The 16,552-nt window shown below is 45.7% G+C and overlaps 1 protein-coding gene across 2 annotated transcripts in view; it reads right to left on the bottom strand.

The window, feature by feature from the left end:
• Positions 1-16,552, bottom strand: part of homer2 (homer scaffold protein 2) — a 57,958-nt gene that overhangs the window by 36,818 nt on the left and 4,588 nt on the right. For both annotated transcript variants that reach the window (XM_083653119.1, XM_083653118.1), the window contains exon 2: positions 4,082-4,238. In XM_083653119.1, coding sequence (XP_083509245.1) covers positions 4,082-4,238 — 157 coding nt within the window. The remainder of the gene's footprint in view (positions 1-4,081; positions 4,239-16,552) is intronic.

Below are 16,552 nucleotides of genomic sequence, written 5' to 3'. Positions count from 1 at the left end.
CTAGGGTCTGCCTCAGTGTCCTCCTCAGCTCGGATCACCTCCAGACACAGATCTAGGGTCTGCCTCAGTGTCCTCCTCAGCTCGAGTGTGGAAGAGACAGAGTGACAGAGTGACAGGGGCAGCTGTGAGACTGGTGAGCTGGCCTGGGCTGCGTATCAGGTGGCACAGGAGGCGCAGAAAGAGGCTGTGCCGGGCGCTGGCCTGAGGGTCAGTCGGCCAGCGAGCGTCAGGAGAGAGTGGCCTGGTTATGTGTCTGCAGCCTGCACACAATCTGCACAGTCAGCTGAAGCTGAAACGAACATCAGAGATGTGTAGAGAGTCTGGCCGAAGAGCGGAACCGAGCACTGAATGCCGGTCAAATTCCTCTTTGGTCACGGACCAACCGGAGATAACATCTGAGATAACATCTGAATTAGTGGAGCAGGTAGCAAAATCATGCAAATTATCATACAACCATTAGGAGTGGGGATCACCAGATGCCCCACGATACGATACTTAAGTCACGATACGATACTTAAGTCACGATACGATAGCATTATTGCGATGTTGCTCATCTCACTTCAATCATTTTTATTGCAGCAAAATGGGATTGTCAAGCAGACAGACTGAGCAACACTGTCCTAAAACCATAAAGTCATAAATGCTGCATGAACTTGACAATTGGGAGTGAGGTGTTCCTCGCTGCACAGCAGGAGCGCTGGGAACAGGCAAGTGGAGAGGGAGGGTCAGAGAGGACAGCAGCAGGAGTGGGAGAGCGTGGAGAAAAGTGCCTTCAGGGTAAATACGACATGTACCAAAATAGATGAATGTACTCCAGGAAGAGCCATGTCAAAGAGATTACCCATCTCTGTCTGATAACGATGCAATCTGTACAAAGCTAAATAAAGATGTTTTGATAAGAGACCTGCCTGCAAGATAATAGGTGTTAATCAAGTTAACTCCACTTATCGTCAGTCATCTACACTTAATTGTCGCTCCAGAACATCTTGCTGATAACAGAACAGATCAGTCTTTCCTCTCTGGTGTCCAGCTGTGAGAGAGACTCACATGCGTTATCAAATCTGAGAAAAAGACAGGCGTCTGGGTATGCATGAATGTTCGAGCCCAAGTCCCGAGTCATCAGCGCTCAGGTCCAGGTCCAGTCACGAGTCCGGACAACGTGTCGACTCGACTAACACACAGTCTTGATGTGTTTGGGTCCTGTGAGATCTGGTAATCCTCTAACACTCTAACAACTCTAACAGGCCTTGAACAAGGGCTTGAAAAAAGTGCACGACTGAGAAGGTAGACAGATGCAGATATCTGTGCAGGTAATCTGTGTCATTTATGCTCGGAGCAAAAGGTGACAGTCCACCGACGTCAGTGGAGGCATCTCGTTGCCATCGCGCCCCGACAATTTCCCACAGAGCGAAGACTGCAATCACCATGGAAACCACTAATCCAGCCTCTCAGCTACCAGAGGAAGTAGACCTGAAGAAGAAGAGCTACACCAACACCATGCTATGGTATCTATTTAGAACATGCACCATTTAATCTCTACATCATGTTCTGCTCATGTTGGGGCGGTGCTATCGAGTATGCTGAAGATTTCAATTTAGCCGTGACACACAGAGCTGGGATTGTTTGGGAGATTCATGGCATGTGTGTGTGTGTGTGTGTGTGTGTGTGTGTGTGTGTGTGTGTGTGTGTGTGTGTGTGTGTGTGCCAGAGATGGGGACTTGGACTTGGCACTTGGACTTGAGTCGCACTTAAGTCACCCACACAGTGACTTGAGACTTGACTTGAGACTCGTCCTTCAAAGACTTGAGACTTGACTTAGACTTGAGGTTTGGGACTTGTGAACAATCTTTATTTTTAATTGTATTTTTTTGTTGCATTAACATTAAGGAAAGGTCTACTCATGTCATCCACTCAACTGCACACTGTATGCTAATAGATAAGGAGTGAAGATAATACAGTAGATGCTTTGAATTCCTTAGTTTTAGCTATGCAGTGTTCTAAGCAGACTGGATGGTATGCATCAGATGATAGAACGCTCATCCATAAGAGACTTGAGACTTGACTTGGGCTCTAGCTCAAAGACTTGAGACTTGACTTGGACTTGCAAAAAATGACTTGTGAACATCTCTGGTGTGTGCATGTGCGTGTGTGTGTGTGTGTGTGTGTGTGTGTGTGTTTTCAGATATTGAGTGCTGAGGGGGGAAACATCATTAAGAGTGGGTCTCATCGGGGCCATATTAGCACGCAGGCTATCAGGTTCTGAAGTACCGCGGCCACATGCAGGCAGGGGCCCGCGGGTCTCTGGACCTAATTAAAAGAGCCTAAAAGTGAATTGAACAGCACTCTGCACTTTGCTGTGTGCGGCTTTCAAGGGCAGGCAGGTTGTGCGTATGAGCCAACAGAGGACAACTCAAGTGTGTTGTTTTTGTATTATGAACCAATCAGAATGTTAAGTGGTTAGGAGGCTCTTTGCTGGTGTTCAGCTTCTGATGTCAGGCTACCTGACAGCCAATCAGGGAACCCAACGGTTCTCTAACCTCTAGGGGGCAGGCTCGTTTGAATGCATGAATAACCAGAACTCATGGGACTCTGGTCGGCAGCAGAAGAAAAAAAATCCCTTTCCGCCCCCTGCAAGCTCTGCCATAGAGAGCCGCAGTAACGAGTCCGGAAATCATCGATGCTAACAGCCCTGGTTCTTCACAGTTTTTGCCTATGGGAGTTTTGAACGGGTTTTTGGCGCGATGCTTCTAATAATCTCTCTGGGCAACGCAAGCTTAATCAAACGCGAACCAGTGTTTAGTAATATCATCTTCACACACGAGGACCACTTTTACGAGTTTTGAAGCTTTTACGTGCCGTTAAAAGGGCGGCTAGCTAGCAAACGGCTAAATGGGACTACACTGTTGAGTCGATGGGGATATATACGTCAATAACGTCATCACTTCAAAGGACGAACACGGAAATTATCTTTCCCTCACCTGGTTCAGCCCGTTCAGCCCGGGGTAATCAGTGCACACATCAACAACAGTCCAGGTTGAGTGCTGACGTGACGTGGAAGCCTATGCGACAGTGTGTAGTTCTGGATTAGCTTAGCTCGAGCATTTTACTTCTAGGGCTCGCAGTTACGCTACAAAACTCATGAAAGTGGTCCTCATGTGTGAAGATTATCCCGCTGAACCTTGGTTCGCGTTTGATTAAACTTGCGTTGCCCAGAGACCTTATTTGAAGCATCGCGCCAAAAACCCATTGAAAAATCCCATAGACAGAAACAGTGAAGAACCAGGAAGTTCGGGACTTCCGCATTCAGCCTACAAAAATACGTCATCCCTGCGGCTCTCTATTGGCAGCGACCGACCGGCTCTGACCATTTATGGATTTTATTTCCGCTCCCTGCGTGTCGCTCTCAAATCCCTCCGTCGCTATGAAACAGCAACAACGTTAGCTCGTTGCTACCAGTTGCTACACGCTGAGAATGAAAATGAGTTTTACTACACACCGCTGTTATTCGGCTTTCCGACAAATTTTCGATGCAAGTCGAAAGTCTGTCTGTAGACGTTACCTGACAGCTAAGGTGCTGAATGCAAACTTGCTCGATTAATATCTGGTAACTATTAATGTCTGATTCAATTCAAAGTCATCTGTAGATTCAAAGACCAAACTACCCCAAATTTGTCCATCGGTTTCTCCACTGTGTGACATGCAAAGGTGCAGAGGGCTCTCATCTGGCTCTGTCCTCATTTACAAAAAAGAATTGTTGTGAAATATTCGAGAATTTCCAGTGGTCTTCCAGGGTCTGTGGAGAGGACACTCCCCGTGGTAGCTGTACACCTGAGGAACAATTGGCCTTCATGCTTGGTATGATAGCTGCCAAGAGATGATTCTAACAGATTGGAAAACACCTTTCAGACATGGCTCAATGAAATGATTGTAATCATACAGGAGAGAGTCCACTTCAATCATCACAAATCATACTCATCCCTCTCTCTGACATTCTTACACACACACACACACACACACACACACACACACACACACACACACACACACACACACACACACACACACACACACACACACATACCTTGGATCCATCCACACTGATGATGCGGTAGCTGTTGCGCGTGTTGTCGTAGAAATAGGAGACGGTGACGGCCTGCTTGCTGGCAGGGACCCAGTTCTTCTTGGTGGTCGGGTCAATCTGGAAGACGTGGGCCCTGGTGGTGAAGATGGGCTGCTCCCTGCACAGCACAGAAGAGGAGGAGGAGAGAGAGAGAGAGAGGGGGGTGACTGCAGGTCAGATAAAACCACAGAAGAAGAGGAGAGAGAGAGAGAGAGAGAGAGAGAGAGAGAGAGAGAGAGAGAGGGGAGTGACTGCAGGTCAGATAAAACCACAGAAGAAGAGGAGAGAGAGAGAGAGGGGGGTGACTGCAGGTCAGATAAAACCACAGAAGAAGAGGAGAGAGAGAGAGAGGGGGGTGACTGCAGGTCAGATAAAACCACAGAAGAAGAGGAGGAGAGAGAGGGGGGTGACTGCAGGTCAGATAAAACCACAGAAGAAGAGGAGGAGAGAGAGAGGGGGGGGTGACTGCAGGTCAGATAAAACCACAGAAGAAGAGGAGAGAGAGAGGGGGTGACTGCAGGTCAGATAAAACCACAGAAGAAGAGGAGGAGAGAGAGAGAGGTGGGGGTGACTGCAGGTCAGATACAACCACAGAAGAAGAGGAGGAGAGAGAGAGAGGGGTACAATAACACATGTCTGTGTTGGTGTACCAACACACTGGAACCAGAGATGTCACTGCTTCCAGTGTGTTGGTGTACCAACACACTGGAACCAGAGATGTCACTGCTTCCAGTGTGTTGGTGTACCAACACACTGGAACCAGAGATGTCACTGGTTCCAGTGTGTTGGTGTACCAACACACTGGAACCACAGATGTCACTGGTTCCAGTGTGTTGGTGTACCAACACACTGGAACCAGAGATGTCACTGCTTCCAGGTCACTGGATCGAGGAAGAGAGCTAGAGATATACTACCGATTTTGCAATGATACAAGGCTGATTGAAAAGCGTCATATGTTTCCTTCCTATCCACCTTATTTCTAGCTGCCATGATGCCTGATGGGTGCTTCTTCCGCTTCCGGTGTAATAGACTGTTTTACAGTCTATGGTTTTAACTTGACAAAAAAAACGTCTATGAGGATTTTACAGCAGAGCCATTCTGCTCTACAGCCGTGTCGTTCGGGTGCTGGGATAACGTAATGCATTGTGGGTAGTCGGCTACTGTGGCTAATGCTAGCGGCTAGCGTAATAGTTACTTTACATGGCAGTAAAACGCCACTGAATGACCAAATTGATTTAACTTTTAACCATTTCGAGTAACACTGTTTCCATACGGACCCCCAGCGTTGGTTAGTTGTTTATAACGTGACTATATTTATAACTTTTATAACGTACTCCAGTTTCCGGTTTATGATTCGGGTCTGCAGCCGAGTATAACAAAGGAAATGGCAAGCTGCAACAATAAGTCACGTTAAACCGGACCTTGTACCCACAATTATTTGTTACAGTGGGGCATTCAAAAATAAGGTGGATAGGTTCTCATTAAACACACTCATCCTTCCCAGTTTCTCCATCGCCGACAGCTCAAGAATTCTTCATTTTCTCAGCGTGACGTGAAAAACCTCCAATCTGTTTCTGTACGACTTGATCTCTGAGAGTGTCAAGTAGGGATGTTCATTTCGAAAAATTTCCATAATCGAAAATCGGGAAAATTAACGATCAATTATCGATTAATCAATTATCGATAGCGTAATAATAATAATAATAATAATAATAATAATAATAATATATATATATATATATATTTTTTTTTTACTCTGGTCTGGTAATAACGTTGTGCGTTCTCGGCCAGCTATAATGGCGATGCCACTGTGTAGTAAGAATATCAGACACTAGCGCTGTGGCCAGGTAAACAAACATGTTACATGTCAGGTTACATGATGTAAGGCAATCGGCTTAGCTGACAGCACAAGAGTCAAATCAACAGGCCTGAGCCTCACTGAGGTCCGCAGACCGCCGGGTGCGTTTGTTTGTGTCCCCGGCGCATGCCGGTGTGAATTCCCCATGTTTAAAACAGTTTTGTTGGCACAAAGGCCCGTGCCCAGCCAGAAAACTAGAGACTATATGAAGCTCCACCTCACGTTAGTCGGCTGTGCAATGGAGTGGGGCGAGGAGGAACGAATTCCACCCAAACCTAGTCCGCAATTTTTTTTTTCTTTTCTTTTTTAGAATAACAATAATCGATCCAAATTCCACATGATCGATTCAATTCCTTAACGATCAATTATCGATTTGCGATAATTGATGAACATCCCTAGTGTCAAGTAATGGGTGTAACACTGGTCGAAGTGATGAACTCAAACACATCACTAGACCCTATGACAGTGGCATCATCTCTGTGTGATCTGCCTCCTAGTGGCGAGGAGCTGAACTCGTTCTGAGCGTTTTCAGAAGAGCATCAACAGGTTCTCCCCGAAAAAGCATGGTGGGTTACTGTTAGTGAATGAAAGAGCAGAACCAGAATCAGAATCGGCTTCCTCAGCCAAGCATGTAAACATACAAGGAATGTGACTCCGGTTTGTGCTGCTCTCAATGTACTCACACACTCTCTCTCTCTCTCTCACACACACACACACACACACACACACACACGAAAAAGCGATGCAATTAGAGCGCGTGTGAGACTTTAATGATCTCAGAATGAAAGATTGCAGTGGAGCTGCTCCTCTTCTTCATAGCATTCCTACAGCTCACACACACATCTCATATCACACACTCCTCTCAAGACTCTGTCATTACCCTTCACACACACACACACACACACACACACACACACACACACACACACACACACACACACACACACACACACACACACACACACACACACACACACACACACACACACACACACACACAGCATTGCGTTGGGAGCAGTTGTATGAAATGTCTTCACTAAATCTCCCCTCTCTCTTTCCTCTATCGAGCATCAAAGCTGCACTTAAATCAGCTTTTCTCACGTTCTCACTCCAGATTCATGATTAAATGCTGTGTGGTCGCACACATTAATATTGCACGCACAACTAAAAGTCAAATGAATAAATAAATCACATGTATAAAACAGGTGGCGTTATTGAAAGTGAAACACTAATGCACTCCACCATTGGCTTTTTAAACTCTCCTGGTTCACATCTCAGAGGCTTGTAGTTGAGATGTTCCAGGAGGGAGGCATGATTCATGAAGGCGTGGCTGCATGAGAGTGATCAGAGGGACCTTCATCAAGTTCATAATGGAGGAGGCGGGCGAGGAAGACAGGGGGCGACAGAGGGGAAGTAACGACCGCCTGCGCATGTGTCGGAGGAAGCATGGTGCTAGTCTACGGCTCTCCCAAACGATCAAACAGCAAATAGAAAAGCTTTCATTAACAGGTTATTAACAGGCTGAACTGCTGCTGTGTTTTGTCAATCTGCAACAGAGAGCAACAAGATGAACACTATATGAAAACATAACGGATTATCATTTGACTGGAGGGCTGGGCGATGTTTCCATATTATCCTTTATTGTCTTTCAGTGGAATCAAAGACATTTTAATATTCGTGACACATTTTTGCTGTCTAATTTGATGATGACAAGCAAACAATTTCACTTGAAAACTGTCATTTGAATATTTCCGTTTTGTGTCATCACATCACACCTAACATTACCATTCGGTTCAACGGGATGAACATTAATTGGATGATTATTTCATGTGATTTTTGCGTACATTAACCATAATTGTGATATATTATGATAGAGAAAAATCCTTGATGATTGTGATATTGATTTCAACCTCATCGTCCAGCCCTCCTTTAACGCACCAACATGAAAGTGATGTCAGAGCGACATGCAGCGAATATCCATGAGCTAATAAAGCTTTAACTTCCACTGGGACTATGATTCTGACAGCAATGAAAGCCTCAAGAATTCACTGTCCCCTTTAAGCCTGACCTCAGTCCTCCACACACACATACACACACACACACACACACACACACACACACACACACACACACACACACACACACACACACACACACACACACACACACACACACAAACATTAGGTTGATTGATTTCACTGGATAAAAGGCAACATGCTTGTTGTCGGGAGGCCATAAAGGCACAATTGGCCGTGTCTGTGGGCGGGAAGCCGGATATGTGTCCTGGTCGCTGCACTAGTGCCTCCTCTGGTCGTTCAGGGCGCCTGTTCAGGGGGGAGGGGAACTGGGGGGGAATAGCATAATCCTCCCACGTGCTACGTCCTGGCCGGTGGAACTTCTCGCGGTCAGGTGAAAAGAAGCGGCTGGTGACTGCACATGTATCGGAGAAAGCATGTGCTAGTCTACGGCTCTACCCCAGATGAGCAGAGGGGGTGGAGCAACGACTGGGACAGCTGGGGGAATAAAAAACGTGATCATAAAAAGAAGGGAAAAAAGGGACCATGTAAACGTGACGTTTTTGGGTTTGAATCTGACCCGGGTTTGAGTCTGACCCGGGTTTGAATCTGACCCGGGTTTGAATCTGACCCGGGTTTGAGTCTGACCCGGGTTTGAATCTGACCCGGGTTTGAATCTGACCCGGGTTTGAATCTGACCTGGGTTTGAGTCTGACCCGGGTTTGAGTCTGACCCGGGTTTGAATCTGACCCGGGTTTGAGTCTGACCCGGGTTTGAATCTGACCCGGGTTTGAATCTGACCCGGGACCTTTTGTTGCGGTTCTTTCTTGTCTCTCTCTCTCCTTTGATCTGTCCAATAAAAAGGCAAAAAAATTAAAAACTAAACAAAAAGTTTAAAATGGAGGCAGATTCAAGACTTTTGAAGATGGCTGATGCTTTCTCCTGCTGACGCTCTCAGGCAGTCGACTCGGTACCCCATGTGGTGCCTTTCAATAATTTACAGGTGTGTGTGTGTGTGTGTGTGTGTGTGTGTGTGTGTGTGTGTGTGTGTGTGTGTGTGTGTGTGTGTATGCACTTGTCTCATGGGGTGCAGGTCTGAGTCAGTCCCCACCGTCTGCACGCACACACACACACACACACACACACACACACACACACACACACACACACACACACACACACACCTCAGTCCTGTCTACACTGTGTTTTGTTAACTGTCAAAAAAAAGTAGAATATGTTGAGAGCCAGAGAGCCAGATGCTGCATTTGTTTCTGGTCGGAGGTGGGAGGTGGGAAACGTGTCCTCTCCGACCTACCTACGTTCCAGCATATATGATATGGCTTCATTTATTTATTTTACATTTAATGATTAATTAATCTGATGATTAATTAATGTGTATATTAATTCATCTTTTGTTGAAGTTTCAATAATACAGAGAAGTAGGAGAAAGCCAACAAGTGTGAATCCAACTTGAGGGCTTTCTCTTCCCTGAGCATGTTGGCATGCCATACATGTACTAAACTACCTACATCAAGTTCCCTCTCAGGAATATCAAGCAGGTCATAATGTCATGCATGACTGAGCCTGTCTGGCTCCTTGCTGGCAGAAGAATGAGCTGCATCACTACCTGAGATTTACCTATTTCCCATCTAATAAGTCCAACGTTTGCTGTCAACTCGGCTTAGAAAAGGATCATCTCACAGCTTAAAGGAGACAGGAGGACATACTGTATAATGTATTGTTGGATTATTATTACACCATGTCCTTTTTTTGTATCAAGTTCTTTTCTGAATTTTCTTCCTCCCATTTTCTCCCCAATCTCCTCCTCCTCTGCCAATCTGGGGAGAGCCGTAGACTAGCACACGCTTCCTCCAATACATGTGCGGAGTGAGGAGTTTCCCCAGCAGGACATAGTGCGTCACTTTTTTTAAAACATTTTCAGCCCATTTTAACCGTGATAATTCTGGTCACCATAATCGTCATACAAAACTTTCGTATCATCATCGTTTCATCTGTAAGTGTGAATAACAGCATAGGAGAGTGGCTGCCATCATTTCACAGCAAGTCTGGAAGGAACTTTCATGTAAGGAGTTGAATCATCTTGTATTTGTTTCATGCGCGCCTGTAGTTATATTTGGGCTCGTCTTCCCAGTGAAGCCATCGAGTGTGAAAACTAGCTGGTCTGGATTCCTGGGCAGAAGAATCCACTCCAGGCTCATTCTACCTACAGACACGAATGTCAGCCATCAAAATAATCTAGCGAGCTGCAAGTCAGCTGTCAATATCTCGCCAAGTCAGTTGAGAATGCGAGGCGAGTGTTTGAACGGACCAATGAAACGACTGTGGTCACTGCCACAGAGACACCCTGCACGGCTCAACAGCCACAGAGACATGCACTGCTACATTCTTCACATTCCTACCATGACTCAACACAGGAACGCTGCTCTACCTGCTGTGGATGTCACTGGGGCATGGACACATGACAGGACATATGCTGACACATGGACATATGACGAGGACATATGCTGACACATGTATGACAGGACATATGACACATGAGCCGTTTTCCCACATGCGCTTTATACCGGGAAATGACCAGAAAGCTGTAAATGCCTTCATGTGTGAAAGTTGTTTTCCGGTATAAGTGCGACCCCGTCATCGCGGACATTTCACCAGTTCGGAGGTTGTCAGAAGAGCGGTGTGTCTGCTAATCGTGCGTTCCTTTATCGCAAAATAACTGGGATGTGGAGGCTAAATGACATCACATCCGTTTTGTTAGCGTTCCATTTGCAGAAAACTTGAGCTGGGAAGTTCACTGTTCATTGGTCAGATCCAGTCACTAGCCAGGCTAGCCATTGTTAGCAATAACAATTGACAACATGGCATTTCGCAGCATTCTGCGCATACAAACACTGCAGCCTCATGTCCACACAGATAGAAGTTATGCAGTGCTGTGTGTACAGCTGATTTAATGAGACACAAACAAAACAGAAGTGCTAAACAACATTACTACGATTATAACTACTGTTGTTGTGTGGTGTGTGTGTGTGTGTGAGTGCGGCTTGTTCTGAGAGTCTTGAAAGCAGCCCAACGCTTGTTGAGAAAGCAAATGCACGAAGCGAAATGTGGAAGTATTTTGCTTACTTACTGTACGTTGCTGACAGCGAAGGCAAGCCCGGACACATCAAACGAAGCCAGTCTGTAAAAAGTGCTTCAACGCGACGCAGGTGAACGGATAAACATCGAACCAGCCAGGCTATTTCTCTCAGACACGGATCCCAACTTCTTCAAATATTTCAGTTCAAAGACTGGTTAGCGAATGTGAAGGATACAACATACATGCCCTCTTAAGTCAAACGAGTGTGATTTATTGTGTGACAAGCAAAATTATTTCACCATCTGAGTTTTGCCGACCCCCAAAATAAGGACGATTCCCCATCCAAGTCCCCACCCGCTCTGCAGGACATATGATGACATGTATGACAGGACATATGACACATAGACGCATGACGGGATTGGGGGATTCTCTATCCTAGTCTGAGCAGCTGCCCTCCTCTCTCACCACAAGAAGAGAGGCATCTTACCACGGAGCCATTACGCCATATAATTAGTTGCCATGCCATTTGTGAATAAAGCTCGCTCGTTAAACTTTACCCACTGGTATGACACGACAGGACATATGACACATGGACACATGACAGGACATGATGACACATGACAGGACATATGACACATGGACACATGACAGGACATTATTATACATGACAGGACATATGATGGCACATGTATGACAGGACATATGACGACGCATGGAAACATGACAGGACATATGACACATGTATGATCGGACATAATGACATGTATGACAGGACATAATGATGACACAATTAAGTAATATTTGTGTATGTCATCTTGTTGTCCTCTTACACCATATCTGACCATTTTATTCCTGGATGAGGTGGACTACACACACTGTTAGCGTCTGGTGAATCTCCGTGGTGAAATCAGTTGTCTACATGGTGCACAACTACAGTGTCTCCTTTTCTCTACTGGCCTTTTATGGAAGTGTCAATTCTGCCTTGGAATGGCTCGGGAGTGAGATGATAGCATCAACGTAGGCAACACAAAGTGTCTGGGTTCTATTCCATGGTTCCATGGTAGGAGGAGCATGATGGTAGGAGGAGTAGGAGGAGTATGATGGTAGGAGAAGTATGATGGTAGGAGGAGTATGATGGTAGGAGGAGTATGATGGTAGGAGGAGTATGATGGTAGGAGGAGTATGATGGTAGGAGGAGCATGATGGTAGGAGGAGTAGGATGGTAGGAGGAGTAGGAGGAGTATGATGGTAGGAGGAGTATGATGGTAGGAGGAGTATGATGGTAGGAGGAGCATGATGGTAGGAGGAGTAGGAGGAGTATGATGGTAGGAGAAGTATGATGGTAGGAGGAGTATGATGGTAGGAGGAGTATGATGGTAGGAGAAGTATGATGGTAGGAGGAGTATGATGGTAGGAGGAGTATGATGGTAGGAGGAGCATGATGGTAGGAGGAGCATGATGGTAGGAGGAGTATGATGGTAGGAGGAGTATGATGGTAGGAGGAGTATGATGGTAGGAGGAGCATGATGGTAGGAGGAGCATGATGGTAGGAGGAGTATGATGGTAGGAGGAGTATGATGGTAGGAGGAGTATGATGGTAGGAGGAGTATGATGGTAGGAGGAGTATGATGGTAGGAGGAGTAGGAGGAGTATGATGGTAGGAGGAGTAGGAGGAGTATGATGGTAGGAGGAGTATGATGGTAGGAGGAGTATGATGGTAGGAGGAGTATGATGGTAGGAGGAGCATGATGGTAGGAGGAGTATGATGGTAGGAGGAGTATGATGGTAGGAGGAGTATGATGGTAGGAGGAGTAGGAGGAGTATGATGGTAGGAGGAGTATGATGGTAGGAGGAGTATGATGGTAGGAGGAGTATGATGGTAGGAGGAGTACATCCAGGTGCTATTAAGTGCACATCCATAGAATAACATGAATGAGACTGCAACACTATCATACAATCTGTTCATTAGTGAGACAGCATCTCAATGGGCCTTCATAACAGCATTGTCCAGTTTAGTATTATGTTCTTCCCTCTGAATCCTCCAGGGGGCTAAAACCCGACACCTGAATGAGCATCATGTGTTTCCAGTGAAAGGCACCACATTATATGACCTGATGAAAACAAACTGGCTGCCGCAGATTTCTCACTAATAAAATATCATTTCTGAAGCAATACCAAAGTGAACGTCCCTTCCTGCTTCAGCACTGTACCAGAGATTTTCCTCTGCCATTTATTTTCCCATAGACATTTTCGTAAAATGCTTATAAAAAATAAGTTTTACTTGTTCAGATATATTTAGAAACAGGAGAGATCAGATAACATTTCACTCGGACCAAAACCAAATGTGGGTTTAAAGAAAATGTCTTTTCAACATTTTGTTTTTTGTTTTGGTCTGAGTGAAATGTTCTATGGTCTCTTCCGATTCTAAATATATCTGAACCGTTTGGTGTGACCCAAGTAAAACTATTTTTATAAGCATTTTACAAAATGTCTATGGGAAAATAAACAGCGGAAGAAAATCTCTGGTACAGTGCTGAAGCAGGAAGTGACGTTCACTTTGCCTCTCTATTGGAAGCTTCTTCTTTTTTGCCTGCTGCATGTTTATGGGAAGTGGACACATTAGATGATATTCTAAGTTCCAATGTTACTTTGGTATTCAACAATACAAAGGACAGACTGTCTCCAAGACAACATCAGTTACTCAGATCATTATTCTGCGGGGGGATATGAATAAAAGAATAGCCTTGAACGCAGTGTGACAAACACAACGATTGGCCTTCAAGTACTTTAGTGGCACAGGCTGCTCTGCACACGTGAAGAACATGTACGGAGCAGAACACTGAGCAGACATCTCATTTGTTCTCTATTTCTCTGCCGGCGCTGATAACAATACAGTCACAAGAAGGAGCATGAAGGAACATCTTCTTCCAAATGTGTCAGAGAGGGGAGACAAAAATACACCTGGGTCGCGAGGTGGTACATCGAGGTGGTGGCTCCGGTAGCGTGGAGATGACATGAGTTTGACGTGAAGGACATGAGGTAGGAAGCAGATTTGTTGTGACAAATGGAAAAATATAGCCCTCACAACTGAACGTCAATGACTTGAGTTGTCCTTATAGTAAAAATAATTGAGTGTCCATCTGTCAGAAGAGGAGAGTGGAGGCTCCCTCCATCATGGGAGTCCTGCTGGAGTGCAGAGACGTCTCATTAGCGAGACGAGTGTTATGTCTGGTCTGAAAGCTCAGGGGATCACCAGCACCAGAGCCACCTGCGCTTTGATCCAATAGGCTGCTGGCTGTACTAATGATGTCAGGAGGTCAAAGGGCACATCGTCCCTCAGACAGCGTCAAAGACGACGGGATTTCCTGATCAACCGAAGCGATACTTAAATCGAAAGTACGCTGATACTGGACATGAAGGAATCGACCGGTTACAAGGACACACAAAGTATCATCAAAGATCAACGGTCGCTTGAGATCATGCTTGCTGCAAATTATATTTTGTCTTTCTAAATCCATTCAATGTTTGTATTAGGAGGGAGGGCAAGAGAGAGAGAGAGAGAGAGAGAGAGAGGGATAGAGAGAGAGAGAGAGAGAGAGGGATAGAGAGAGAGAGAGGGATAGAGAGAGAGGGAGAGAGAGAGAGAGTCAATGTGTACACCAGTGGCTGTGTTTGTTCTGTTATCGAGAACTCTTTGTTACTTTACACTAACCAATCCTACATCATTACATATCGTCATTATTGCCAGTGTATTATTACTGTTTTTATTAGCATCATTAAATGTTATCAGCGTTATTGATGACGAGGCTGTCAGAGCTTTGGCAGTAGAGTCTCTTCTGAACTGTACTTCATGCCAATTATACAGCTCAGTGAGTCGGACAGAGAGAATGAGAGTGCCATGACCCAAAGACAAGCCAGACTCGAACGCGCGACCACACCACATGTCCGCCCGCCCCCGCCCCCGTGCCTGACCACGCCCCGCCCCGCCGAGGCTCCGGGACGCCGTGCCCCGTCTTCATCTCAACGGCAGGAGGAACAGGAAGTGCGGAGGACGGAGGCCTCCAAAGAAGCACAGCGGCGCAGCAGATGGCCTGCTAGGCGAGCCCTCCACCATCTGGTGAGGAGACCAATCCCCCCTCAGTCTGTCCCCTTTCAATTCACCTGTTTGTTTTACAGTAAAGTCAGTTTCAATTCAGCCATTTGTTTCACAGTAAAGTCAGTGTCAATTCACCTGTTTGTTTTACAGGAAAGTCGGTTCAAGATACAATGCTTCAGCATGCGCTGGGACGCGTCATCAGTGATGTTAACTGGGGTCGTAAGGTGTTTCGGGTCTGTCCAACATCATACACCCTCGCCCAGTAGACCCAGCCGAGGCCGATTAAGACCCCGACCCTCGTCCCAGAAGCAGCCGCTCACGGATCAGCCTTCCTACTCTGTCTGCAGCGTTGCCCGCGGAAGGGCTGATCACACCCAATCCGCTGCAATAGAGCTAATGCTACACCGCAGCATTGAAAGACCCTTCGGTGCATGGAGGGCTAAGGCTCTGTGGGTTAATCCAGGCCGCGCTCCTCCTTCGTCTCACCAGACCCTCCCAAAAGGCAATCCTACCATGCCGCACCATAGACAAAGAGGATGCCTCAGGACCTCAAGCCGGCCTGTGCGCTGCACGTCATTCGCCTGCAGCGAGCACCTCGCTCTAGCCTGAAGGACCCCAGGCCGCGCCGATCTTTATACAGCTTTTCAGGAGGCTAATCCGTAGCGTTTGTGGATTTCTCCCTCACGAGAGAGCCAGGCTGGGGTGCTAAGTCAGTGTCAATTCAACTGTTTGTTTTACAGTAAAGTCAGTGTCAATTCACCTGTTTGTTTTACAGTAAGGTCAGTTTCAATTCACCTGTTTGTTTTACAGTAAAGTCAGTGTCAATTCACCTGTTTGTTTTACAGTAAAGTCAGTTTCAATTCACCTGTTTGTTTTACAGTAAGGTCAGTGTCAATTCACCTGTTTGTTTTACAGTAAGGTCAGTTTCAATTCACCTGTTTGTTTTACAGTAAGGTCAGTTTCAATTCACCTGTTTGTTTTACAGTAAAGTCAGTGTCAATTCACCTGTTTGTTTTACAGTCAATTCAGTTTCAATTCACCTGTTTGTTTTACAGTAAGGTCAGTTTCAATTCACCTGTTTGTTTTACAGTAAGGTCAGTTTCAATTCAGCCATTTGTTTTACAGTCAATTCAGTTTCAATTCACCTGTTTGTTTTACAGTAAGGTCAGTTTCAATTCACCTGTTTGTTTTACAGTAAATTCAGTTTCAATTCACCTGTTTGTTTTACAGTAAAGTCAGTGTCAATTCACCTGTTTGTTTTACAGTAAGGTCAGTTTCAATTCACCTGTTTGTTTTACAGTAAATTCAGTTTCAATTCACCTGTTTGTTTTACAGTAAAGTCAGTGTCAATTCACCTGTTTGTTTT

Source organism: Poromitra crassiceps, assembly GCF_964638095.1.
Source record: "Poromitra crassiceps genome assembly, chromosome: 16".
NCBI classification, from domain to species: domain Eukaryota; kingdom Metazoa; phylum Chordata; class Actinopteri; order Beryciformes; family Melamphaidae; genus Poromitra; species Poromitra crassiceps.
Note: the sequence above shows the minus strand (reverse complement) of the source record. Positions and strands in the feature narration are given on the sequence as shown.